The sequence below is a fragment of the Tachyglossus aculeatus genome, chromosome 9 (assembly GCF_015852505.1).
Source record: "Tachyglossus aculeatus isolate mTacAcu1 chromosome 9, mTacAcu1.pri, whole genome shotgun sequence".
Lineage (NCBI taxonomy): Eukaryota > Metazoa > Chordata > Mammalia > Monotremata > Tachyglossidae > Tachyglossus > Tachyglossus aculeatus.
This window is the reverse complement of record NC_052074.1, coordinates 52,288,922-52,316,607: the sequence shown is the minus strand read 5'-3', so window position 1 is coordinate 52,316,607 and position 27,686 is coordinate 52,288,922. Positions and strand designations below refer to the sequence as shown.

Genomic DNA, 27,686 nt, shown 5'->3' with positions numbered 1-27,686 from the left:
TCCATAACTTTTATGCTAGGAGTGCCTATTACCTGAAAACTAACCTTTTCTATCAGAAGCTTAGGTGTTTCTAAATTTGGAGACTCGAGGGAACTGTTGCCTAATTTGTAACAGTCAATTAATTATTTCCATTTAATTGGATTTTTAGAAAAAAACATACCATGTTTCTCATGCATCTATTTAGAACAGATTAACCAGAAATTAGTTTATCTCCTGAAGGCTTATGAAAAGATAGACAAATATACTTAAACTTTAATCCTTTCATCTGTTCAGGAGGGATTTGTATCAGTAAATGCCACTCATGTTGGTCCCAGAATTAATGTGACATAGGTGTGAATGCAGTAGGAGTCACACCTACTTGCAAGAGACTCATCTCCCTCCACACTCGGAGGATTTGAAACAGAAAAATATTCCACATCCATATATGAAAATCACAGCTCCAAGCTCCCCCCACCTCCCCACCTGCCATGAGTTCCCTATATCTATTTTCCCCCCATATTGCCAGGATTAAATGCTGTGCCCAATGCTGGTCACCCAGTGAAATATCACTGGGCTGACATAATTCTATCCCAGTTATGAGTTCTCATCAGCCACATACAATGGAGAGAATAGACAGTGGCAGAAAAGATGTTGGGATAAGGCTGAATGAAGAAGTCTAGTGACTAAATCTAGAACAGTACAGAAATTATTCAAACAGTGTAACTTTGTAAAATTATTAGAACTATGCCAGCAGTACGGAAGTCAAATGGATTATTGTATATATACAATATTATATATTATTGTATTATATGCAATAATCCATTTGACTTCCATACTGTATATGACTTCTGTACTGTATATGACTTCCGTACTGTACTGACTTCCATACTGACTTCCTGTATATTTATATATGTTTGTACATATTTATTACTCTATTTATTTATTTTATTTGTACATACTTATTCTATTTATTTTATTTTGTTAATATGTTTTGTTTTGTTCTCTGTCTCCCCCTTCTAGACTGTGAGCCCACTGTTGGGTAGGGACTGTCTCTATATGTTGCCAACTTGTACTTCCCAAGCACTTAGTACAGTGCTCTGCACACAGTAAGTGCTCAATAAATATGACTGAATGAATGAATTATTGGAACACCAATCCCTAACCTCCCCATATGTTGCCAACTTGTACCTCCCAAGCGCTTAGTACAGTGCTCTGCACACAGTAATCGCTCAACAAATAAGAATGAATGAAAAACACTTACTCTAGGTAAATGCCTATCATTCTCTTGATTCTATTTTCCAAGTTTTTTTTTCCATTCATTTACTTCTCCATCTCTAGTCTTAAGTCCTAACAGGTTATTGGAAAACATCACCATCACCAGTACTACCATCATACATTTCCTGAGGTACCTCGGGTGATTGGCCAATAGCAAGACCATTTTATTTTGGAAACCAGATAATTCAAAAGGAGTCCTTGGAAGCGGGTCTGTTTTTTTTTTACAGTGTAATCCCGATTAACATCATTTTACGGCCACCTGAATAAGGGAAGTGTCAGTTGACTCATGAATGCAATTGAGCTATTTCTTCGGTCGAAGCCTAAAAGTGAAAAGCAGAGAAGCAGCGTGGCTCAGTGGAAAGAGCCCGGGCTTTGGAGTCAGTGGTCATGAGTTCAAATCCCAGCTCCTCCAATTGTCAGCTGTGTGACTTTGGGCAAGTCACTTCACTTCTCTGTGCCTCTGTAAAATGGGGATTAAGACTGTGAGCCCCACGGGGAACAACCTGATTACCTTGTAACCTCCCCAGCACTTAGAACAGTGCGTGGCACATAGTAAGCGCTTAATAAATGCCATTATTATTATTATTATTATTATTATTATTATTATGAAAGCAGCAAGTTGATCCAAAGGAGAAAATACTGTCCTTTCCTGGGGAGCAAATCCAGCCAAGGAAGATTCCATAAGGGGTATGATGATCTAATCTTCAAGAAAAGGAGGGAGGATAACTATAATGTAGCCACTACTGTAGATAGGTATAACTCACCCTGAACTGTGGGAAAGTGGGAAAACTAGTGGCAAGTGATGGATTCCCCAGTAGCGTTTATTGCTCTAGCCACTTGCTGGAAGCTGGTGCCATACAGAAAGATCCCAAAGCCGTGAGAGAAATTCCTATCACTGCTAATATTTCCATAACTCAGTGAGTGTGTGTGGGGGGAACTCCCCCAAAACTAGCTTTACTTGGCACTGCTCAGGTTTACTTGGGCTGCAAAGGAAAGCTGGAACCTGGACAAAACTGCACTACTTAAAGAAACAGCATGGCTCAGTGGTAAGAGCACAGGCTTTGGAGTCAGAAGTCATGGGTTCAAATCCCGGCTCCGCCAATTGTCAGCTGTGTGACTTTGGGCAAGTCACTTCACTTCTCTGGGCCTCAGTTACCTCATCTGTAAAATGGGGATTAAAGACTGTGAGCCCCCGTGGGACAACCTGATCACCTCGTAACCTCCCCAGCGCTTAGAACAGTGCTTTGCACATATTAAGCACTTAATAAATGCCATCATTATTATTATTATTACTTCACTGAGAAAACACAGGTTTCCACCAAAGATGTTTATAGGGCGGAACATAGGCAAACATAGCAAAACAGACCATTTCTCTGAATGGGGGCTCTAATTAATGGGGCAGATTCAGAGAAAACCAACACACTTAAAATCACTGGTGTAAAAACCACTCACCATCCCTAGAGTTATGTGCCTTGTCTTTTTTTATTGCGGCAGGTAAAGATACAAGGATGGAGCGGGGGTACATTTTGTTTTAACCTTTAATACTTATTTGTGACCTTTGGGGCAGCACAACCTGTATTTCTACTGAGAGTTTTATAGAGCCCTCACTTTAAGTGCATAGTCCTCTTACACCATTATACACAGAGCTTCTGGTCTGAAACAGAAGGACAGAGGGAGATTGGGCAGGGGAGGGTTGACCTAATCACATCTCCTGAGGCACCAAAAGCAGCCAGGCACAGAGGCCACTGTATCAATGAAATGGACAATTACGAACAGGACAGGGTTACGCTGGAAAGCCAATACAAACAATGAATTGCAAAGAAGGTTGTAGTACAGTTAATGAACGGCTGAGCTGCAGAAGAGAAACAGAAATAATTACCGTAAAAGACAAAGTGTGAGCTGAATGCCTTTTGTCTATAGACCTGTGATCTAGTAATCAAAGCTGTCTGAGTTTATCTAGTATTTTTTTAAAAAACTCCCCGGCCTTTGCAATTCAAAAGTCCCATTACTGGCTTGCACAAACAAGAAGTAGATCCTATTTCCCCCAGATTCAGATTTTCCCCTTAGAATATTGCAAAAGAAAACTAATGATGATGATTATAATATAATAATGATAATTATGGCATTTGTTAATAATAATAATAATAATAATATTAATGGCATTTATTAAGCACTTACTATGTGCAAAGCACTGTTCTAAGCGCTGGGGAGGTTACAAGGTGATCAGGTTGTCCCACAGGGGGCTCACAGTCTTGATCCCCATTTTTACAGATGAGCTAACTGAGGCACAGAGAAGTGAAGTGACTTTCCCAAAGTCACACAGCTGACAATTGGCAGAGTCAGGATTCAAACCCATGACCTCTGACTCCAAAGCCCGTACTCTTTCCACTGAGACACACTGCTTCTCTAAGCGCTTACTAAGTGCTACTCACTGTTCTAAGTGCTGGGATAGATACAAGATAATCGGTTTGGACACAGTCCCTCCCCACAGTAGGGCTCACAGTCTTAATCCCCATTTTTATAGATGAGGGAACTGAGGCACAGAGGTTAAATGACTTGCCCGAGGTCACACAGCAGACCAGACTAATTAGACTGCAAATTCCATGTGGGCCAGGAACTTCGTCCAAACTGATCATCTTGACTCTACTACAGGGTTTAGCACAGTACTAAGAAAAATTATAATATAAATGGTAATAAAAATGCATTCTCTCTGCTGTAGTCCCAACGTTTTACATAAACTACCTCCCCAAGACTGGAAATTTTATACGGAAGAGAAAATTCAACTTTCCTCTCTTCCAGACTAATTTGAATATTGTCACGTTCCACCTGGGATTGTCACAGTTCACGTATTAAACCCCAACATTTTCCTTTCAAAGGATACCATAATATATTCTTCATAGTGTGCCAGAATGGCCCTAAATGAAGCAGTCCTCTCAAATCCAGATACTGTACTCCTTGTCTAGCCCTGCCCACCAAATGTCCACCTTTTATTCATTTTATTGTTCCAAAGCTTCCAGGCATGGCAAGCAGTCTTCTGCATGTTCGCACTGGAGGGTTCTTCCTTCCTTCTGACATTTCACAGAGCTAAACTACAGTAAAGGAGTGATCCTCCCTGGAAGGTGACCTTCAAATCACTCTGTTTATAAAATCTCCAAGTCATGTTCCTCTACTGAGTACCCTAGAAGAGCATGAGAAGGGGGAACATGAACGTACCTTTCATTTCCAAGGAAGCTTCCCCCAAATCAAAAGAGAGTTGGGAAAGTAAAAAAGCACTAGGCAAGCTCAAGATGTTATTATACACCCACCATATAAACCAAACTACGGACAATGTGGCTGGCTCGCAAGGGAGAGTGGAATGGCAAACAATTCAAATGGAGTTGAATTGTGCAAATATTTTTTTTTTTTAATTTGATGACCAAATGCATCCGATAAAGTAGTTTTGCCAAGCCAGAAACATTGCTTCAGCAACCAAACACAGACACACAAAATCCTTATCAAATTATTTACCGACACTATCTCACTACTGCTACCTCCTTGTTCTAATGGAGCTCTAGATGGGATTGGAAAGAGCACAGGCTTGGGAATCAGAGGATGTAGGTTCTAATCCCGGCTCCACCACTTACGAGCTGTGTGACTTTGGGCAAGTCACTTAACTTCTCTGTGCCTCAGTTACCTCATCTGTAAAATGGGGATTGAGTGGGAGCCCCATGCCTTGTATCTACCCCAGCAGTAGTGCTTGGCACTTCACAAATACCATTATTATTATTATTATTTTAATTGAAACATTGAAAATTCAAGTCCCTGAGCCCCTCCTCCTTCTGCCCCCTCCACCCAAGCCACTACCACATATACCAGTGGAGATCTGGGTTAGCTCTGATGCACCATCGGAGCCAGATGCAGAGATCTGTGACTATATGGGGAACCTGACATTAAAAAAAAGAAAGATAGCTTGAAAAGTGATGACACATTGGTTGCCTGGCTATATGGGACACTAGGCAGATAGGACTATACTTAGTAGGCTAAGAAAAAGCAAAAAAAAAATATACAGGTCACCTTTAAATAGACTGAAACAAACCAATGCCCGATTAAATCTGCTGCAAGCTGTCAGAATAATGCCTTATTGACCTAAAATCCTCTGGGGATCGTACCAAATCCACATCATCATACTGAGTGCTAATGTTTGTATTAGGATTTTCATAGCAGCAGATCTACGTACTAAAACACATATCATACTTTCAGGCAGGTGCCTACTGATTCCACATCAGAAATGGCAGCAGGGAGTAAAGGCCAGGAACAACCTGTGCTACTGACATGGATTCATTAAGCATTTTCCACCTGAAGGAAACTAACTCTTGCAATATACTAAAATGTCTGATCATTTCCCCAGACTCTGGGAGGTTAATCTGCTCTTTCCTGTCTTGCCACCATAAAAGAAACCAGGGCAAAAGGTCTCCTCAAACCCTTAAAAATAAATCACTTGTGAGCTGCTTCTTGTTTGTGCAAAGATACGAGGAAAATAAGGGTGAAGGAATCAATCAATCGTATTTATTGAGCGCTTACTGTGTGCAGAGCACTGTACTAAGCGCTTGGGAAGTACAAGCTGGCAACATATAGAGACGGTTCCTACCCAATAGTGGGCTCACAGTCTAGAAGGGAATGCAACTGAAAGAGCTAGAAGGTGAAACACGTGTCAGTTTGGATAGTGTTTACTAACTATTATACTCTCCCATGGGCTTAGACTGCGTCCAACCTGATTACCTTGTATCTACCCCAGCACTTAGAACAGTGCTCAATGCATAGCAAGTGCTTCACAAATACCATAATTATGATTACAGTGCTCTGGACAGAGAAAGCACTCAATAAATACTTCTGATTGATAATGTATCACATAGGAGCATTTATTTCCAACAAGCCAGGGGACAACACATTAGGTATAAATGAAACTGCGACGGGGTGGCAGTTGCAGGATAAATCTAGTAAAGACTTGTAGAGATCTTCGACTCCAGCTGGGCCAGAATGAAGGTTAGCCCAGTGTTTGCCTGACTGAAGATAACTGACTAAAACATTTCAAGTCTAATTCACTTCTTTAAGATCTCCAAAGATGGTGATCCCACAACTTCCCTTGGTAGCCTTTCCAGTATTTATCACCCTGAAAAGAGTTCTTCCTTATGGCCAAAGTCTTCTGCTTTAATTTCATTTCCAGTTATTGTGAGAACCATTTTGGACATGAAGAACAACTGGCCAGAATGCTCATAAAAACCCATCAGATACTAGGAGGCAGCTATCAAGTCCTCCTTAGCAGTCTTTTTTCCAGACTAAATCATTTCAATTCCTTTTCTCTTTCTTCCTGGTACCTTCCTGGCATTCCCTTGCCTCGCACCACATTTATCCTCCAAATCGGCTGTTACTTAGCAAATAATATTTTAAACAGTGGAGTTCCTAGACCGTCAATGTTCAGTCTCAATAAATGCTCACCTAAACTTTCTCCCCCAAACTAAGTCCAGTTTCAACTTCCCCAAACAGTTCCGGTTAGAGTCCTTTCCTAATATACCACTTAGGCCAGAATCAATCAGTGCCTACTGTATACAGAGAATTATACTAAGAGCTAGGGAGACAGTTAGTAGTCATGTTCCTGGTCCTCAAGGAGCTTGCACTCTCCCACGTCAGGGTAATTAGGCAGGTGTGAAGACAAGGTGAGAAAGGAAGCTTTAGGTGAAGGTTCTTACACATCTAGAAACAGAAGATTTGGCTGAAAATCTGTTCCTACAGTCGTATTTATTTTTAGCCACATTTAATCAAACTATTAGTTACAGCTTCCTGGAGCACTTAAATAGACCATGTTAAAGGGGGTTAAGGACTATCTCGCCAGTGGACTTTGTAATGAGTGAATAAAGAACAGGGTTAAGAAGTTGGTCCTTGTAAACTTTCTGTTTTGATTAAGCTCTGGGACGAATTTTAAAACTTCATGGGGGGTTTGCAAAGCAGTTTAACCCTTCTGTAAGCTTCAAGAACCTTTACTTTTCTAGAGTCGTTAGGCCCATTGGTGATCTCCCCGACAAATGTTTATGAAATAGATAACTAATTACACTGAAAACATCTTACTTTAGTGCATTAAAAAGGAAAGAGGCAGATTGGATTGAATTATGATATCTTACGAAATGATTACTAATTGTGACCTTAAATATTGTCAGAAATCCAACACAAATGTTCTTGCTTTTAACTCTAATGAAATCTGCCTTAGAAATTAATATTAATTATTATATGTCAACAAAAAAATGTTTCCCTTTTCTGATATCATGAATAAATTACTTATTAAGGGAATTGAAAGTATTAAACTTCCAGGCAGGCATAAGTAAACTTAACAAAAAAAGTCAAATGGAAATTTTTCAGTGACAGAAGAGACAATCAAGTAAGCGCTTGACAAATACCATGATTATTATTATTATTATTATAATCCTTATGAAAAGCCAGTTCAGTTAGGGAAGAAAACTCCAAATGTTCCCTCGCCATAAAGCATAATGTTAGAGAACAGCATTAACAATGCCATGGGTGTGGGGGAGGATGAAATGGAGGTCGTCACTAAGGTCACTGACAAACCTCAGTATTGATCTTAGTCTAGCGGAAACGACACAGCTCTGGGAAACAGAAGCCTGGCTTATAGGGCAAATTCAGGCTATTGCTGCTTAAAATGGGTGAGGAATTGCACTTCTGCTGACCTGTGACCTCGTTGAACTATTTGCCCCAATGAGAATATGACTGGCAGGGACAAGAGAATGCCAGTGACATGACATAAGTCATGGCATGGTGGATAGAGCACAGGTCTAGGAGTTAGAAGGTCATGGGGTCTAATCCCGGCTCTGCCACTTGTCTGCTGTGTGGCCTTGGGCAAGTCACTTCACTTCTCTGTGCCTCAGTTCCCTCTTCTGTAAAATGGGGATTAAGACTGTGAGCCCTGTAGGACAGGGACTATGTCCAACCCGATTTACTTGTATCCACCCCAGCGCTTAGTACAGTGCCTGGACATAGTAAGCACTTGACAAATGCCACAATTATTATTATTATTATTGCTCTTTCTCTCTTGTGTGTGGCCCAGAAGTCACAGGACTTACACTCATCCATTGTTCTGAAGTGAGGATCCATTGAGGGATGTACATGGTGTCCGTGCACCCATGAAGCCTAGCTTCTCGCTGCTTCAGTGGGTGCAATTAGTGAGAATAGATAAGGATAGTCAAAAAGAGGCTGTGTGATGAACTAAGGCACTTAGAAGCAGGGAAGGTAGAGTAAATATAATAATAGTGGTAACTGTGGTATTTGTTAAGCACTTACTATGTGCCAGACTCTATATTAAACACTGGGGCAGATACAAGATAATCAGGTTGGACTCCATCTATGTCCCACATAGGGCTCACAGTATTAATCCTCATTCATGTTACAGATGAGGTAACGGAGGCACAAAGAGGTGTCTTGCCAAAGGTCACACAGCAGACAGGTGGTAGATCTAGAATTAGAACCCAGGTCCTTCTGATTCCCAGGCTTGTGCTCTATCCACGAGGTCATGCTGCTTCTCAAGTCTCTTGCGGACAGGAATTGTGTACTAACGGAAAGTGCATATTATTATTATTATTATTAATAAAGACGATTGATTGAGTCACAGGGTGATATTTGCCCATATTCCTCTGCTCCTTTGGGTCAGCCAAGATGGTGCCGGGCTTCTAGTTTCCTTTGGGAATCCCTTGACTGCTCATAGTAAAGCAACATCAGCACAGGTCTAATGCCAACTTGTTGCCAACTTGTACTTCCCAAGCGCTTAGTACAGTGCTCTGCACACAGTAAGCGCTCAATAAATACAATTGAATGAATGAATGAATGAGTATGACTAGATTCGAGAGCAGAAGACCTGAGTTCAAATCCCAGCTCTGCTCCTGACCTATTGGGTGATCTTGGGCAGTCACTTACCTCTCTGGACCCCCGTTTCCTCAATCAATCCATCAATTAATGGTATTTATTGAGCACTTACTATGTGAAGTGCACTGTACTAAGCGCTTGGGAGAGTACAATGCAACAGAATTAGCAGACACATTCCCTCATCATCATCATCATCGATCGTATTTATTGAGCGCTTACTGTGTGCAGAGCACTGTACTAAGCGCTTGGGAAGTACAAGTTGGCAATATTCCCTGCCCATAACAAATTTACAGTCTAGAGGATCTGTAAAACAGAGATATGCTAGCTAGTTTGCAAGCCCCGTTTGGTACAGGGACTGTGTCCCATCTCATAATCTTGTGTGTATGACAGGAATCAGCACACTTACTATATACCATTTTAAAAATTACTATAATGAAGCTTGGTTCCAAGGATGGTATATTAATGGACTACTAGGAAACGACTACAGCAGACAGAACAACCTGGTATATGTTCTGGAAAGATTTGGGAAATCAAGAGGGAAATTTTAAAACAGTGAAAGGGTTTGCACAAGGCAACTGAATTAGTGCAGTAAAGTACACTCTTTAATGAGCACAGTGCAGAACGGAATATACCATATGCATTTTCACGTAAAACCAGGTAGGTCGACGGGATTTCAGCATTACTGGTGTCAGCACTGTATACAAAGGAAACAGCTGCACACATATTTATATTGCCATTTTACTTTTATGTTCAACATATTTAGGCGTAACTCAATAGGTATTACACCTGCATATCCAAAAGTAAAAAAAATAGGAATTTTTACTTGATACTATTGAATTCCAATATAACTGAAAGAATGAGGGCACACAACAACATATAAAAGAATGTCCTTAAATTAACAGAGAGCACGTTCCCACCTTTAAAATGAACGTTTATTTCCTGACAACCAAGTTTCAGCTTATTTTATGCGACTGTTTTCCAGACAAAAAGTATTAGTCTAAGTGCAGCTGTTTACTCTGCAATTACTGTTTTTCAGCATTGGCTTTAGATTGTGTGATGAGTTGTATTATACAAACCTTAACACATTCCAAAATCATTATCTCCTGCAACAATTTTTCATGATATATGATAATGAAGTAATGAAATGCAAATCCTTTATCTACAGCAACATTTGGAAACTGCATTATGCGTTTTAATGTTGCATCTGCGTTCTGCCATGCAATTTTTGATCTGCTTAGAGAATCTGATTTAATTTAACACAAAGAAAAGCAGCAACTCCCTTTTAAACAGAATGGCTTAACATTGCTTCAAATAAGATATACAAACTATTGGAAGATACCTTATGATGAATTACAACCCGGAAGATACCTTATGATGAATTACAACCCCAAAACCTTGACTTAATATGAATGAACCTGTGCCTGAGCACTTCCCTTTTCTGATAATAGTCCAGTGGGTCTGGAGCTCTATTCTAATGGTAAGTTATAAGAAAGAGTGCTACAATAGAAGAAAAATACATTGCTATGGTTCTATGGAAACACAGTAATCAGAGTAAGTCTCCTTTTTAATGGATGGTCATTTGATATAGCTCAGAAAACAGTATCATAGCCATTGTTAATGAATGCCTCAAATCAACTCAAATTAACCCATCAAAAGCAGAAGGAAAAAATATTTTTCTGATAAATGAAGAGAAATTGAATCTGTTGGCAAACTTGTAATGGAAAAAGAGGGAAAGTGAAAGCATTTAAACTGACAGATAGTTATCAGGTTTCACTGCCTACATTTATTATTACCTGATCAGATTTGTGTTGGTACTGGTACTGAGAAACAGTGTTCTGGGAAGCAGCTATTTCCTCTTTCTCAAATTGTTTCTTGACACTGGCTAAGCCACCAGGAACTGTGCAAGTCTCTGACTCCTCTGTTGCCTATGGGGGAAGAAAAAGGAAAAGGAAATAAAAAACAATGGACTCAAACAGTTGCATTTATTGACTGCTTACTGTGTGCTTTACTAAACCCTTGAGAGAGTACAATATAACAGAGATGGTACATATGTTCCCAGCCTAAAATGAGTTTACAGTCTATAGGTGAGGAACACACGATTCTGGAACAGTATGTCACATTTTTTTTGATTAATGGATAACAATAATAATAATGGTATTTGTTAAGCACTTACTATGTGCAAAGCACTGTTCTAAGTGCTGGGGAGGTTACAAGGTGATCAGGTTTCCCACCGGGGGCTCACAGTTTTAATCCTCATTTTACAGATGAGGTAACTGAGGCACAGAGAAATTAAGTGACTTGCCCAAAGTTACACAGCTGACATGTGGCGGAGTCAGGATTTGAACCCATGACCTCTGACTCCAAGGCCCGGGCTCTTTCCACTGAGTCATGCTGCTTTTTATGGATAATGAGTCATTGATGAATTGGTTACCCCTTACCCTTTAGTCTTTTTGCCCCATGTGGGACTGGGATTATGTCTGATTGGACTACAAATGGTATCTATTCCAGTGCTAACACAGTCCTTGGCACAAAGTGAGCACTGACAAATATCACAGTTATTATTATTACCATTGATGGGCTGGGCTCTGAAAAGAGAGAATGCACAGATGTTACACAGAAAATCAAAAGTCTCCTTATTAAGTTTTCTCTCTATTAAAATTTTGATGAGTGGACAAAACAGTGCTCGAAAGATTTAGTTGATTCTCCATGAGATAAATTTTGACGTCTGAATGCCATGAACAAACACAGTCACAGGATTCAGGTCCCTTGATATTAGCCAGTGTGCCCAGATCTGGGGGCCGGTGATTTGGAAATGATGAGCTACATCCAAATTTGGAACAAATGAGGTTTAGCCATTGGTCATAGACAAGAATTTGCAGTAAAGATTACATGGTTATCTGTGGTTTGAGTTAGCCTTACAGTGACCCAATTTAAGCAACCTAAAGGGTTTACCAGACCTGATCAAGGGTGAGAAAAATAAGTAAAATAGTTCCAGAAATACATTCTTCTTATTAATGATAATAATAATGGTATTTGTTAAGTGCTATGTGCCAAGGACTGTTCTAAGTGCTGGGGTAGATACAAGGTAATTAGGTTGTCTCACGTGGGGCTCACAGACTTAATCCAATTTTACAGATGAGGGAACTGAGGTGCAGAGAAGTGAAGTGACTTTCCCAAAGTCACACAGCTGATACGTGGTGGGGCCGGGATTAGAACCCATGACCTCTGACTCTCTCTGTCAGTTCTTTGTGGGCAGGGAGTGTGTCTACCAACTCTCTTTTACTGTACTCTCTCGAGTGCTTAGCACAGTGCTCTGCACACAGTAAGGACTCAATAAATACCATCCATTGATTGACTGTCTCACATCTACTCATTTCAACTCATCCCATATAGGACCATTCTAGCCCTACGCACCTGTTAGTGTACTCTGTCTGCTAAACAAAATGTTAACTACTACTATGTTTTGCCTTAAATTATAATTTTCATTTAAAGACCCCACAGGAATTTTCAAACTGTACTAGGGTTATCTCATTATAACTAGAGTTATCTGCAAACACCTCACTGTTTAAGTAGCCTAAATTAAAGGAAGGAATTGAAAACTGGTTGAATGGTTGTAGTCAGGAGGACTCAGATGGATTCATCCACTCATCAAGGATCCCATAGTTAAACTTCATGTTAAGGTGAAGGAAAGAGGGGTGATGCCATGTTCGTTGACAAGTTTTAATGATTTGTTAAAAGAACGCTGTGACCATTAAATTTTAAAAAAAAATCATTACGTTCCAAATATGGACCCACAAACAAATCCACATTAAATAAATCAGGATATATGTGGAATGAATGCGTCTAAAATTACAGAATTATAATTATAGAAGCGTTCATTCCTTAATCCTTAATTTTAATGAAATAAAAAACACATTTTCTATTTGGTTATTACTAATGCAATACTCATTTCAAAACCTACATATCGAGCAGGCATAATATATGGAATCAAACATATTCTTTCGAAAGTGATTTTATTATCTGCTGGCTATAAAAATTGACGGTGGTTTGAAATCCTGTAATTTCTTATAATCATAATTGGTTTTGCAGAGTGACCGCATTGCTAATCTTTCTCATTTCTCTGTTGATTAAGCTACTCGCGATGGATTTACCGCACACAGAGAAGAAAGGAAAGAAAAAGAAATTCTACTGCTAGAGAACGAAAATCAACAAACCCAAATAGTATCAAAGATGCTGCTTTAAAGGAATTTTAACCCTTTGAACTAAGTGCCGCCAAAGCACTAGCATTGCTTGTGCCTAAGCAGGTTGATTAAGTAGAAAATGTGAAGGAGGGAAAGTGAAAGTTCCATTCTGTTCTTAAATGGAAAGGAGCATTTTACGTTAGCGGAGAAGCTGCCACAGTCTCTCTTGGAAACAGCTGCTTGGTATCTGGCCATCCTTTCCTTCAGTGAGACAGCTTCTTGGAGATCCAACGGCAAACTCTCACTCCCGTTAGGGCCGTCTCCTGCGACGCCAACTCCAGACTTATTAGCGCCAACAGCAACTAAAAACAAATGCAAACACACAAATATGTGTCAGGTTTTTAAATAAAATGGCAGCACTTTCCAAACAAGAGGTAAATTTACGATAATTGGACTCAAAAGCAGATTGAGGTATTTAACAACATTGCCTCCGCTTCCCAAGCACCTTGCTGTTTTTCTTCAGGTTAGTTCACCCAAATCAGAATGCTCCTACAGTACAATTTTATCAATGATAAATATGTCTTCTAAGGGCTCATCCAAAAAAAAGATGATTGTGGAGCATTATAGGGAGGGATTGGGAATCTTAGACAAGTCGGCTAATGTCTCTCTCAGCTTCTGGTTGCTTTTTTTCCTAGTCTATAGGCTATGTATAACCCATGAATAACTCAAAAATATTTTGGGGTCAGAAAGTCAACTAGCACCCACAGGTTGCACAAAGATGCCTTGGTTATATGATTAATGACTGCAAAGCATATGGAAAGTTCTATGTAGGAACAAAATAATAATAATAATGGTATTTGTTAAGTGCTTATTATTTGCATGCTAAACACCGTTCTAAACACTGGGGTAGGTACGAGATTATCAAATTGGACCACTCCCTGTCCCACATGGGACTCACAGTCCTAATCCCCATTTTACAGACGAGTTAACTCAGGCCCAGAGTAGTTAAGTGACTTGCCCAAGATCACACAGCAGACAAGTGGTAGAGCCAATATTAGAACCCAAGACCTCTGACTCCCAGGTTCATGGTCTTTTCACTAGGCAACAGTGCTTCTAATCCCATAATGCTATCATTATCTTCCAACTCTCTTATATTGTACTCTCATAAATACTTTAGAACAGTGCCCTGCACACGGTCAGCAGTCAATAAATGCCTTGCATTGATTATTCTAAACATCATTGCTGACTATACATATCATAGAGGGTATATGCCAAAATAAAAAGCTAAATATTTAATTAAAATGTAGCTCAAGGGACACTAACGTAATGGGAAGATCTTAAATTACCTTCAGATATGTGGACATGTTTAAATAGTTTGGCTGTCTTATGTCTAATACTCATCTACATTGTATTTTGATGTAAGAGTTCTAACTCCATTTTTCAGATGACAATCGAGAAACAAAAAGCTGAAAAGTGTTTTGTAAAAGCTCTATACCTTGGACCCAAACAACTGCATTTTACACAAAGGTCTGGCTTTTAAAAACTTGGAATAATGCTCTTATGTTTTATATCCCGAAAGAACAGTTTCCCACAAAGATTTCATTTCTCAGTCTATTGGAAGCTTTCTAAGAGGTCACATACCTTTTCTAAATATAGAACGGTTTATATAAATAATTCTGAAAAATACGCTATTTTGCAAGATGTAAAATGAAAATAAACCAGAAGCGCCCACACAAGAAGGCTGCAATTGAGCAGGGCCAAGCTATGCTCCACCATAATCATCCATTACTTTAATAAGGTAGGGACCGTCCCTATATGTTGCCAACTTGTACTTCCCAAGCGCTTAGTACAGTGCTCTGCACACAGTAAGTGCTCAATAAATACGACTGACCTTACTCACCTTATATTTAAAACTTTCTTTCAGTAGGAAAAATCCCCTACTCCCGTTCAAATCAGATAAGCAGAGTTCCTTCACAACCATCAGAACTCTCTGAAGTGCAGGAAAAAAAGATGACATCTAATGACTCTGAATGATGTCTGCACTACAGTACTGAGATCTTCTAAAAGAAACCCTTCTGCCCTTATTTGAAATGGAAAAAGATCCAGGCCAGACTGAACTATACAACTTGAAGTTATTTATATGATTAACTGTTGCTCGTGCTCTGCAAATTACTCATTAAAAAACCCCCAAACTAAAGAGGTTTTCTCTTCCAGTTCATCTTAAAAGCCCACCGACAGCTTATGTTACACCCACAAAGTTAACAGGTGGGTTACTTCTCAGAGTGTCAGTTCCTGCCATCTTTCACTCTTCAGTTCCTATAGTTGAAACATACTTGATTTGTTTAGAAACTGTCTGCATTCATGGGAAGAAGGACATCCCCTTAGCCACCCACCTCCCACCCTCCTTGAGAGCGATCGATTCGTTCAGTCTGAACTCATTTCCTAAGGGAGACAGTTGGGTGGGCAGCGCAGAGCTGGGATTTTTTTTTTTTAATGGTATTTGCTAAGCACTTACTGTGTGCTGGGCGCTGTACTGAGATCTGGGGTAGACAAAAGCTCATCAGGTTGGACACAGTCCATATCCTACAGTGAGGCTTACTGTCTTAATCCCAATTTTCCCGGTGAGGGAACTGAGGCACAGGGAAGCAAAGTGACTCACCCCAGACAACTAAAAAAACAATGTCTCAATAGGTCCTAGCCAGCAAAGATCATACTTTTGGTTGGGATGGCAAAGTTGGACCCTTCAATTATGGAAGTCCAGAAGAATGGTTAATATTGCCGCCACTAAAGATGATAAAGAGGAATAGTTCTCCCCTTCTTCATTGGCGGCAACAGCTAACACCACTGCGGCCTTCATCGGCGCCATGGTGGACCAGGCCCTCGTAACAGTGCATGGGAGTTTCTGGCATGGTCAGATGATGCATTTCTGCTCACCCCGGAAATTTATATTCCCATTCTGGAGGGATGTTTTGGTGCAGCAGAGTGGCTGTGCAACTGCCATATCCAGCCAGCTCCCACCACCCTCAACCACTCTCTAATGTTTCAGCAGAATGGCAGGGGTTGGGTGTCAGCGAACAACAGCAAGCCACTAGAAAAATGGAAGAGGAAAGTGGCAGCAGTGGCCAGTAGAGATCAGTAGTGGAGGATGAAGGCCAGTGGCTGAGGAGGAAGAGATTAACGGTGAGCAACAGAGGAGAATAAAGACCTCTTTTCACTTTTCCCATTTGGTTAATCTCATTACCTTTACCTCTCTTCCTTTGACCTCATGCTTTTAGGTCCCTCCTCCTCAACCCACCTTGGGCTCCCCCAAATTTGGTTATCGTAGTTTTGTTTCTCACCTCCCAAAGTAGGGACATTGCTCTGTGCCCAGAGGAATCAAAGTTTAGCTGGGGAGTGAGGCGAGTTGGGCTCTGGGGGACAGATGAGGGCAACAGACCTGAGGACCTATATCGGCAAAACCTCGCGACGACTCTGGCTTAAGCTAACCGAGCGTGTTTGTGTCCTTGGACTTGTCTGCCCCTAAGGCACATGGGAACCCTGAGAGCTCCATTTCTGAGATATCTCAACTGGGGTCAAGGATCCAATGGTAAAAAGTGGTATTGTCTTTCGACTTTGTCAGGAGACTGGTAGAGTAACAAAAATGAGGTGTAGTTAAGAATGCTGTTCCAAAAGAAAGGTCAATCAATGGTATTTATTGAGCACTTAGTATGTGCGGAGCACTGCACTGTTTGGGAGAGTACAATACAACGGAGTTAGCAGACAAATATAAAAATAAAGTTTATCTGTGCTACAGTCTCCTAGTTCCCTCAGTATGAAGGATAGTGCTTTGAATGGAGCCTTAAAATGATCTTATTCCTGCTCCACACACAGGAGGAGTCCAGCATAAAATGCCTTGGGGCTATTCCCTGTTTATATATTAAGCCCCCAGACTCCACCCCACAAAAAATATGCAAACAGAAGCATCATTTCACATTCAGATTTTCATCTATGAAAATGGAATTCCTATATTGTTCTGTTGAAAACAAGTCTGACCTGAAAGAAATTCCAAAAAAAGAAATAGTAACTTGATCTGACTAAAGGGGTAAGGTGGTTTCCTTAACTTAAAATATCACTGTTTTCCCCAGCTGAAGTGTTCCACTTTGCTTCCATTAATAGTCCCTCTGTTTGATCTTGGGTAAATTATAAGGAAGTCATTGCCTTGCCCAGAGAAACTGATTTAGAACCAAATTAGGAATGAAGTGAATTACACTCTGTCTAACCTAAGTGCAGGTTATATCTTGCAGTTCTAAGCCAAAGCTAATATGGTAAAAATTCTGATTTGGGGCATGACACTGTATCAATAGATTTAGATCACACAGCACTAAACCCTCAAAGTTTTAAAATTTTTAAATTCTCACCAAATGTGTTTATTCCTCAGCCAATCACAAATTTTGTCTTTGTCAAAGTTCAGATGTTACTGTGGGTTCAAATTCCAACTACCCGCTCACATTTTATGCATTTTTTCTCCTTTTTTGTATTTTTCTTAAACCAATAATTCAATGGGGTAGTAATTTATTGCTCAAAGATTCCCAATGTGGTAGCTTTATAAGTAATGGGTTGCCATTTCTGTAAAATTGATTCTTGTATGTCCAGGAAGCATTCTTTGAACATGAAGCTTGAAGCCCCAGTCACTGAAACAAAAAGTTCTTCAGTCTTTTACTGACTCCAAAACACTTTTCTCAGCACCTTCTCAGTTTACCAAACCAGCTTCACTATTTGAGACCCCAAGTGACACTGCATCACTTTAGCCCTAGTAAAAAGAGGCTATCTTACTCTGATTGACTTTGGAAAACAGATTTGGGCAAGAAAAACTCAGCCTATGCAAAATCTGCTCAAAGGTAAAGGCAGATTTTACCTCCAAATTTGCAAAACGTAGAACATACTGAACCCCTTGCACAGTGCAATGGAGACATCTGCTTTCATGATAAGGAAATCAGACCTAACACTTGAGTCATTCTAGCCCCACAAGGTGTTTGCCAACAGACATTAAGTAAACTCTCTGTTTGTCCAAAGATGGAGACCTGGCTTAAATCTATGCTTAAACGATGCTGATCCCCACTTCTGATATTCTCTTAGTTGGTAGCCTAGATCTGAGGTTTAAAACTGAATTTATTTCAAAAAGACGAGAGGAGGTACGCAAGAAGAAGCAAAGTGACCTAATGGAAAGACCATGAGCCTGGAGCCAGAGGCTAAGTTTGCAGGAAACCCTCGTTAAGTGTTCGTCATGATCAGAATGAAAACTAGAGAAAATTGGTCCACTAGAAAATCAGAAACATCCAAATACCCATAGTACTCCTGCTTCCAAACTCCTTTATCCCCAAATCTGACTCTTCTACCAGCTTGCCTCTTCTCTACAAAGGGGTAAGATGGTGAGCTTGCAGAGACACTTCCTTGGATCCCTTGTATTTCCCAGGCTCAGCTGATAAATTAGAGTTGGAAATGGGGATGGGATAGGCACACCTAGTGTCATCCCAGCTGGGTCCATCCCAGTTATTATTATTATTATGGTATTTGTTTAGTGCTTACTATGTGCTAGACACTGTACCAATCTCTGGGGTGGATACAAGCAATCATGTTAGGCACAGTCCCTGTCCCACGTAGGGCTAACAGTATTCATCCCATTTTTAAAATGAGGTAGCTGAGGCACAGAGAACTCAAGTGATTTGTTCAAGGTCACACAGCAGACAAGTGGTAGAGCCAAGATTAGTCCCCATTTTACAAAGTTGGCTGCCTAAGACTGCTGGAAGGTCAAAAAGTGCAAATCCTAAAAGCAGACCCAATGGCATAGTGGGAGATTTATCCAAAATACTAGCCATGACCCCAGGCTGGAGCACTGATGAATAGAGATTTCAATCTAGATTTGAAGAGACTGGTTGGAGTGTGAAAACAGTTTATAAAACTAGCTTCAAACCCATCTTTTTTTTACTGAAATATGGGCCAGAACTGAGAAGTCAGGTCAAATCATGAACAAATAATGCAAACAGTGACGGTGATAGTTTTAATGATTAATGCCCAAAATAACCTTCCTGGCATATGTGGCTTTAGCTGTATATATGCCATATTAGTAATTACAATAACCTACTCATGAAATGAAATAATTTCTGTGCTGGTAAAGGATCTGCATTTTGGGGGAATTTCTGAATTTTCAGGACGAATTCAAAGTTTTCCCTTCAGCCCTGCCTGACTTGCACTGTTGGGTAGAGGTGGCATTTATCAGATATGTATTTCAGATGGCAACTTAAAGAAAGCCAACTGAATCTTATATTGCCCCTCTCACATTTGTGCTGAAAACAGCATAACAGATTTCCTACCACCAATTTCCCTTTTCCTTTGAATACTAAAAGGATAGTTGATTTACTTTGCCTTATGTCTTTGAAACATGAACCACTCAGATAATCAAAACTAGCTTCAGGTTCTACAAACTGGATCTCTGTGGACAGGAGATATGAATGCTTTCAAGCCCCAAAGTCAGTGTTTCTCTTCCTTTGAATTTAAAGATACTGGACTTGACTCAATGAGGAAAATATCTACTTATTTCTCTGTCTTTACTGAATTAAAATGGGAAAGCTAAGCAACCAAAGCAAACATTTAAATGTGGTTAGGAAAATATATCTGGCCAGATCTTCAGCTGAATGAACTGCACCTTGGCTACCGAGGCAACTGACAGCTGGGCTATAGTGGCACGGCACACGGCAGGCACTCTGCTCCGCTCATTTGGGCTGTAAATGGGGTCTGCATATTAAGAATCTTTGTGTGCACTTCCGATGGACTGCACCCCAGCCTCCCTACTGACTCATTGCATTCAGTGTCCCAGTGGAATCAAGATTGGCAGGAAGGGAGAAAGCACGCACCACTTAGCACTACAATCGCTTCCTCCATACTGATCCTGGGTCCTGAGACTTTATTCATTGTTCTCCATGGGAGATCCCCCCATTATCACGATGCCTTGGTCCTGCACAAAATTTGCTATAATAACGATGATGGCATTTGTTAAGCACTTACTATGCGCCAAGCACTGTTCTAAGCACTGATAAACCATGACCTGATGTGCAATTGCCATCCTCTACAGGTACTTTATTTAGCAGGGCAATAAACCAATTATCCATTAAACAACTCAAATATCATAAATGGATACAGGTTTCGATCAACCTAGAAGGCCTTGGAATGAAATGATTTAGAAAAGGTTGGGTCCACATAGTATGAACTGTAATCGTGTCATGCTCTTAAGAAAGGTAGCAAGCTTCATGTTCAAGTATTTTAACTGTCACTGTCTGGTCTGATTACTGTGCCTGATAATTATAGGAAACACTGCATAATGCTGTAAACATTTTGAACAGTCTCACTGAGGTGATAACAGATATTATTACAAAATAAATTCTTAGAAATGGTACTTGCTGAGAAATATGCTACAACCCAAGCAGGAGGAAGAACAGAATTAATGCCTCCTATCTTTGTCACTATCAGTATGACATGAATACCCTTTTCATCTTCAACTGAATATGTTATTTCTTAAAGAGAGGAATGAGGTCAGGATCCTAATGATAAACTGGGATTAAGAGCAGCAGGAGAGGGTGAGCAACCTGATATGCTTTCCCCAGTGAGAAGGATACAGCACATCCTTAGCTAGTCTTCTCTTTCCTAATTTTATCCACTATTTATCTAGATTTTTAAAATTTGCGTACCTATTGACTCCCCTTCTTTGCTCATGTAATTTCATTATATACACACGAAACATAATCAGACAAAGCAACTACAGAAAAAAAGGTTTAGGCAGTAGTTGCAATTATGATAGGGAAAGGCTGGTTGCAAAATCATCCCTGTGGGGATCATGTGTCTTTTTAGGAGTCCAGATCTGAAACCTCCACCTCCAATTCAATTTGAGATAGTCATTTCTTTCACCACCTCAAAGCCCCCAATCTTCTATACTACAAGTTTGCAAACACTCCAAATTTTAAAGCCCACGATGATATTTTGCCAACATCCTCATGATAAGGAGGTGCACAAAAAAATACATAAAATCATCATTATTTTCTAATGCCTCATAGTACTAGTCTTATTTTGGGCAGGAAGGGAAGTGGGTATTTTTTTACCTTGATTCCCTGTGCTTGTAAGCCTGGGTCACTCACGTGTTCATGCATTGCCCTTGTTCCCTTCTTGCAGTGCTTTTGTTAGTACGATACCTTTCTAGAACCTAATTTGGGAAAGATGTTTATCTACTTTTGCATCTTAACATACGCAAACCCAAACTGATTGAAATGCTGGACTCTGAATTAACAGCACAAGCCCCCTTCATTTCCAAATGCTTAGAACAGTTCTCGGGACCCAATGCATGTTCTATAAATACCACTGATGGATTAATTATTTGATTGATCGATTCTTTCCACTTCCAACTTCTTTAATGACCCTTAGCAAGTTGGTTGGGAAAACGCTTTCTTCAGGACAATGTCTTTGAGATTTACCCTTTTTAAAGAGAGGCTTTTGTGCTGAAAATAGCAACATAGACAACCTATGTTTAGCAGATTTGTTTTATTAGACAGAAACTGACCTAGAGCTAAAGTGTCCAGAAAATTAATATTGGTGACTCAGGAATAAACACAATCGAGCATGCTACCAAGGTGAATGTGTAACCTTGGTGGCATTCAAACTTTCTTTCTACTGAAATGATGGACTCTCCCATCAGGACCAAGGGATGAACCTCCTTCCTGTGACTTCGGGATCAAAACTCAACCTGATTTCATATTCATTTTGGATTTGTATAACTCTGTTAACTATAAAGATTTAGGATTTTAAAATGATGATAAATATGGTTCCCCTGATGCAGCAGAAATCATCCAAGCATCAGACTTTAGCTCTCAGAGGGGAGGAGTGTTTTCAGGGAGGAGCCAAAAGAAAAGTCAGTCAAATGCCCCAAGGGTCTGTGGGAGAACTTTGCAAGAATGTTTGTGTGGAAATTGAAACCAGTGAATTTGGGGGCTTTGGCTGATTAGCTCTTTACCCAAGTGTGTGCAACCTATTAGTGTCGAGGGATGAAAAGTTATTAGAAAAGCTTTATGGGGGAAAATCATCACCCTTCTTGGTTCCAAACAGAAATTTCTCTTTTCCCTGGACTCTCAAGCATGGTGGATCAAGGTACAGTGAAAAGATGAGAAATATGATCTTGGGTCATCGTATTACCTATTGCTGGCCCAGCTGCCTGAGCTGTCTTGCGTATTTTGCAGAACTATAACCTCAGCTGGAAAGCACAGTTACTCATTACATTCTTCCAGGTAATTCCTGCCAAGGAAATCAGATGGAGCCTAATGTACTATAACTGCCATCAACCATCAGGACAGCTGCCTCAGGAAATCACCAAAGACCTTATTTAGGCTGCCAGTCAATTGCCATTACAAAGCTCCTGAACGTTATCTTGGGAAAGTCTTTGACTCAGCATGAAGCTACTTACTGGCCCATCAAACAGGTAGAAGCCTGTAGCCTCTAGTCCAGTGAAGAGCTGTCATGGTGGTCCATAGAGGCATTGAACCGGAAAATACCAAGTGCCACTCTAGCAAAATTGGAGAGTTCTTTGAGGACCTGAAAGATTCTAAATCGTATTTCTGGAAAGATGGAGGAGGACCAAGGGGATGAGAAGGGAGGGCCTGGGATTCCCGCCACTTCCTGCTCTACGCCCAATATTTCAACTTTCAAACCCCTTCTCTTTCCCATTACCTCAAGTACACCTAGTTGTCTTCCAAAATGGGGCGGGAGGAAAACTCACGCTAGGCATTTACCCTGCCCACCGCAACCACATATTCACATGCATGTAACTGCTCTTTCCAACACAATGACACACTGTATCCAGGCAGGATCGTGTAATCGAGGGAAGATCCCTTAATCCTGATGTCGCATTTCATCAACATAGTGAGAACGCGAGTTCTGGCAGAACTGAGTGCAACTGCTTACCCTTGTTTCATTGCCTTCAGCTTCCACTCCCTGAAGGCAAACTCCCCCTCCAGTCAATTGCCTTTGAGCACTCTGTGGTAAACCTGGAGTATCATGATGTAAACTTGGGAAGCACTAAGAGAGGTTATGCCATTACACCTTAGAATCATGTTCATGCATCGTCTGTCTAGTCGTTTCTTAATTTCATTTCTTGCGCTCTTGTTTTTGGGGTTTTTTTAATCTATGCTCTTACTCTTTTACTCATTGTACACTAGGCAAATTAGGTGTCCTTGCCTCCCCCATTAGATTGAAAATGACCTATAGGCCTACACCCTGACTTTTATTCCTAGTGCAAGTTTAAGTAGAGTGCTCTACACATTTACAGCAATAGACAGTCAATAAATACTTAGGATGACAATGGGCAAAACAAAGCCCTGGGACGTAAGGATTGTTTAAACTAGTGCTGAAAGGCAAGAACACATTGACTATGAACTAAACAATAAATGAAATGAATATACCCGAACTGCAAAGTTATGTTCTCTTTAATTTGTTCCATTCAGGGCAGGGTCTCCTTGAAGCAAACTATCTGGGTGTTATCTCACTGGGGTCAATGCAAACAATTTTTTCAACGTCTTGGCCACTATGGGCAGGAAATGTGTCCACTAATTCTGTTATATTGGGCTCTCCCAAATGTTTAGTATAGTACTCTGCACATTGTATGTGCTCAATAAACAACATTAATTGATTGATTGGAATCAAGACACTCATAAAATTTGTAGATAACCCCAAGCTGGGATTGGAGTGGAACATCCCAGGAATGCTACAGTAGAATTCAAAGTGGGGTGGAGAAATAGGCTATAAAAATAGGAACAATGTCATTAAATAGGGCAAAGAGCAAGGAAGTTGTTATATATGCCTTAGCCCGTTGTTGGATAGGTACCGTCTCTATATGTTGCCAACTTGTACTTCCCAAGCACTTAGTACAGTGCTCTGCACACAGTAAGCACTCAATAAATATGACTGACTGACTGAATGAATAAACTAACCAATAAGCTCATCTCAAGACTGTAAACTCGTTGTGGACAGGGAATGTGTCTGTTTATTGTTGTATTATACTCTCCCAAGCACTTAGTACAGAACTCTGCACACAGTAAGTATGCAATAAATCCAACTGAATGAATGAATAAAGAAAAGGATGGAGACTGACTGCCTAGGCAGAGTCTGAAGCTAAGAAAAAAGAGGGGAGGGTCCCCTGTAGCCAGAAGCTGAATATGAGTCAGCAACATGGTGGTTCTTAGTAAAAAAGGTAAGTGGATACTGAGATGCACTAAAAGAAAAATGATATGTAAGCCCATGAAATTAGTCATTCTGCTTTACAATCCTCACTGAAGTCCTGAGGACAGTTTAGCTCTCCACATTTTGAGAAACTGAAGAGGGTTGAACGAAGAGCAGCAAAAATGGTTAAAGGTAGAAAATAGAGGCTATGAATAAAAACTAAAGAACTGTAACCCATTTAGTCTACAGAAGTTTATATGTGCATTCCTGAATTACTTAAGAAGCACTGCTTAACCATTCTACATTTGCATAGAGGACAGATCTGGAGAAAGTGTATTTAGATTGTGGCAAGATACTTCTAAACTAGACATAGGAGCTCTAGATGTTGAGGTTGACAGGCAGACATTCAAAGGACATTAAGGAATCACCACGTCTGGTGGATATGAAAAGGTAGGATGACAGACACCTGTTTAAGAGATTGAGTCTTTCGGGGTGTCCAGAGACATGGGAAAAAACGGGAAATACTGATGGTTGTTTGATCACTGACCTCCGGCTCTCTGGACAACCAGTGGTCACAGGCTAAGCTTCCAGGAAGACCCTCCTGCCCCCTTTCCTCCCCAAAGAAACCACACACAGACACACACTCACTGCAGCAGATTTGAGAACCTCAGGTCACTGGAGAAGTGAGGTTGGGGGAGGTGTTAGAAGGTTTCATTCACATTGGGATGAAGTTTAAATTTAGGGAAATTCGTTGCAGGCATCTATTTGTGATGACAACATCTGCATTTAAACTTACCGGCAATATGACTGATTCCTTTTAAGATCAGAGCCCCTAATTTAGGATTCCCCCCTGGAGACTCATGTAACAGGAATGCAAACATATCATGATGATGCCATCAGTTTTGTGATTAGGCCAGGAAACTAACCAAAATAATTCCCTTTAGGATTATTTTTATTCCGGGTCACATCAACACCTCAGACAATTTGGGAAGTTTTTTTTATAAACATTTGAGAGGTCGAACACTGTTGAAAGTTTTTGGCTCATCAGCCCACAACAATATTTCCTGCATACAATTAGTAACAAGTGAGGGGCAAAGACCCATGAAAAACCCTGCCCAAAAACAGCAGTGAAAAATGATTGGGAACAAGTGACATGGCCTCGTTAAAAGAGAGCTCACAGAACAGGGAGATGAACAGATTAGAATGCCTAGCAAAGTTAAAAAAGAAATCACTTTTTATTTTCAGCTTTAACGCATTCCCAGATCAGATTTCCTTTCCTCTCTCCAAATGGCCTTATTTTTAAAAGACATGAGGGAAACAAGATGAAAACACAACTGGGGAATTATTTCTGGGAGGATAAACAAAGAACTTGATAAATGTTTCCAAGAAAATGAACCCCAAAGTCATAGCTTAAGTTTTGATTTCCATCAAAAGATAAAAACAAATGAAGGCATTCCTTGTCACTATGTCACAAAGACTGCAGCTCCTCTAAGGGGAGTAAAACACTCCCCACTGAGAACTCCAGTTGAGAGATTATTTCTCTGACTAAATGCCACCTGCTAATTCCAAAGAGCCATGAGGTTGATGAATTAATTTAATTGGGCAATTTGTATTATCTTCTGGTGCCTTGAAAATTGTGAAAAATAGTCCAATATACTGAGAGAGTTAGGGGTCATTGAGAGAGAGGTTTGAGTTCACTGTCCATGGTCTTTTGGGCATGTGGTCTATTGGGCATTTATTCTAACCAACAGGGTGATTTTCAAGTATTTTTACTGAAATGTTTTCACCTATTTTCACCTATTTTCACACTGTTCATCTGGGGCCACTTCACAGATAAAATTCTCTCTCAGCAGTGTTTGCCTGAGATGCCTCCAGTAATCAGGAAATAGTATTCTACCTTTCCAAACTCTGGGGTTGGACTGTATACTTGGTTGAAGGGAAGGTGAAGCCTTATTGTGGCATGTTTTACTGAACATGCAGTCAAACAAATAATAATAATAATAATAATAACAACAACAATAATAATAATAATGTTGGCATTTGTTAAGCGCTTACTATGTGCAAAGCACTGTTCTAAGCGCTGGGGGGGATACAAAGTGATCAGGTTGTCTCATGTGGGGTTCACAGTCTTAATCCCCATTTTACAGATGAGGTAACTGAGGCTCAGAGAAGTTAAGTGACTTGCCCAAGGTCACACAGCAGACATGTGGTGGAGCCGGGATTCGAACCCATGACTTCTGACTCTAAAGCCCATGCTCTTTCCACTGAGCCATGCTGCTTCTCTAAATGTCATGTAGCTATGTGCTAAAATTATTATTATTATTATTGCTAATAATAATAATAGTATTTGCCAAGCACTGTGGTGGATACAGGATTATTAGGTCAAACACAGTGCCTGTATCACAAAGGTGATATTCTGAATCGGTATTATAGAACGCCATTCTGCAAGGGATGATTTACTTCAGACTTCTGGTGAGGAAGTGATATTTGATTCAGAAGCAGGAGGAAACAAATTACAATTTAATTAAATTTCAAAGTGCAACTTGGATGCTTTCATGAGGAGAAAGCAAATAAAAAGGACAACATAATATCAATTAAGTTCTGCCCCCCACAGATTGCTCAATCAAAAATTTCAAATTATCCTGCCAGACCATTCAGCAGGGGCGTACCCTTGTCTGTGAATGACTGGATCTAGACATGCTTCCCGGCTCTCAGCATGGCTATTTTTACACACACTCAGAAACGCAATGGTCTTTAAATACTTAATGCGGCAAGCACCTGAGTGTACATCCATGTCACTTCTGAAACAACCTGTCCTTCCCTCCCCTCCAGTGTCTCGCCTTCTCTGGAGCACAGAGAGGGAAATGGTCTATTTAACTAGCAGGTTGAGTAATGTTTATGTTAAGTAACCTCTTTAATCCAGACAAAATATAGAATTACCTAACGGATAAAACTGCAGATTACTCGAAACGTGAAATGCTAATGCATGTGCCTAATGTAAATTAGCCCGGATAGTTTACTCCAAAATAATTGGACACGGTTATGTCCAATAGGTAAACCATCTCCAGGAAATAAATATTCCTCCCTTGCCTCTTATTCTAACCAACAGGGTGC

The 27,686-nt window shown here is 40.3% G+C and overlaps 1 protein-coding gene across 1 annotated transcript in view; it reads right to left on the bottom strand.

The window, feature by feature from the left end:
* The window catches only part of XIRP2 (xin actin binding repeat containing 2), a 76,004-nt gene that overhangs the window by 25,500 nt on the left and 22,818 nt on the right, over window positions 1-27,686 (bottom strand). The window contains exons 2-3 of the mRNA XM_038751778.1: window positions 13,539-13,702; window positions 10,953-11,084 (exon numbers count right to left, since the gene is read on the bottom strand). Of these exons, the coding sequence (XP_038607706.1) occupies window positions 10,953-11,084; window positions 13,539-13,702 (296 nt within the window). The remainder of the gene's footprint in view (window positions 1-10,952; window positions 11,085-13,538; window positions 13,703-27,686) is intronic.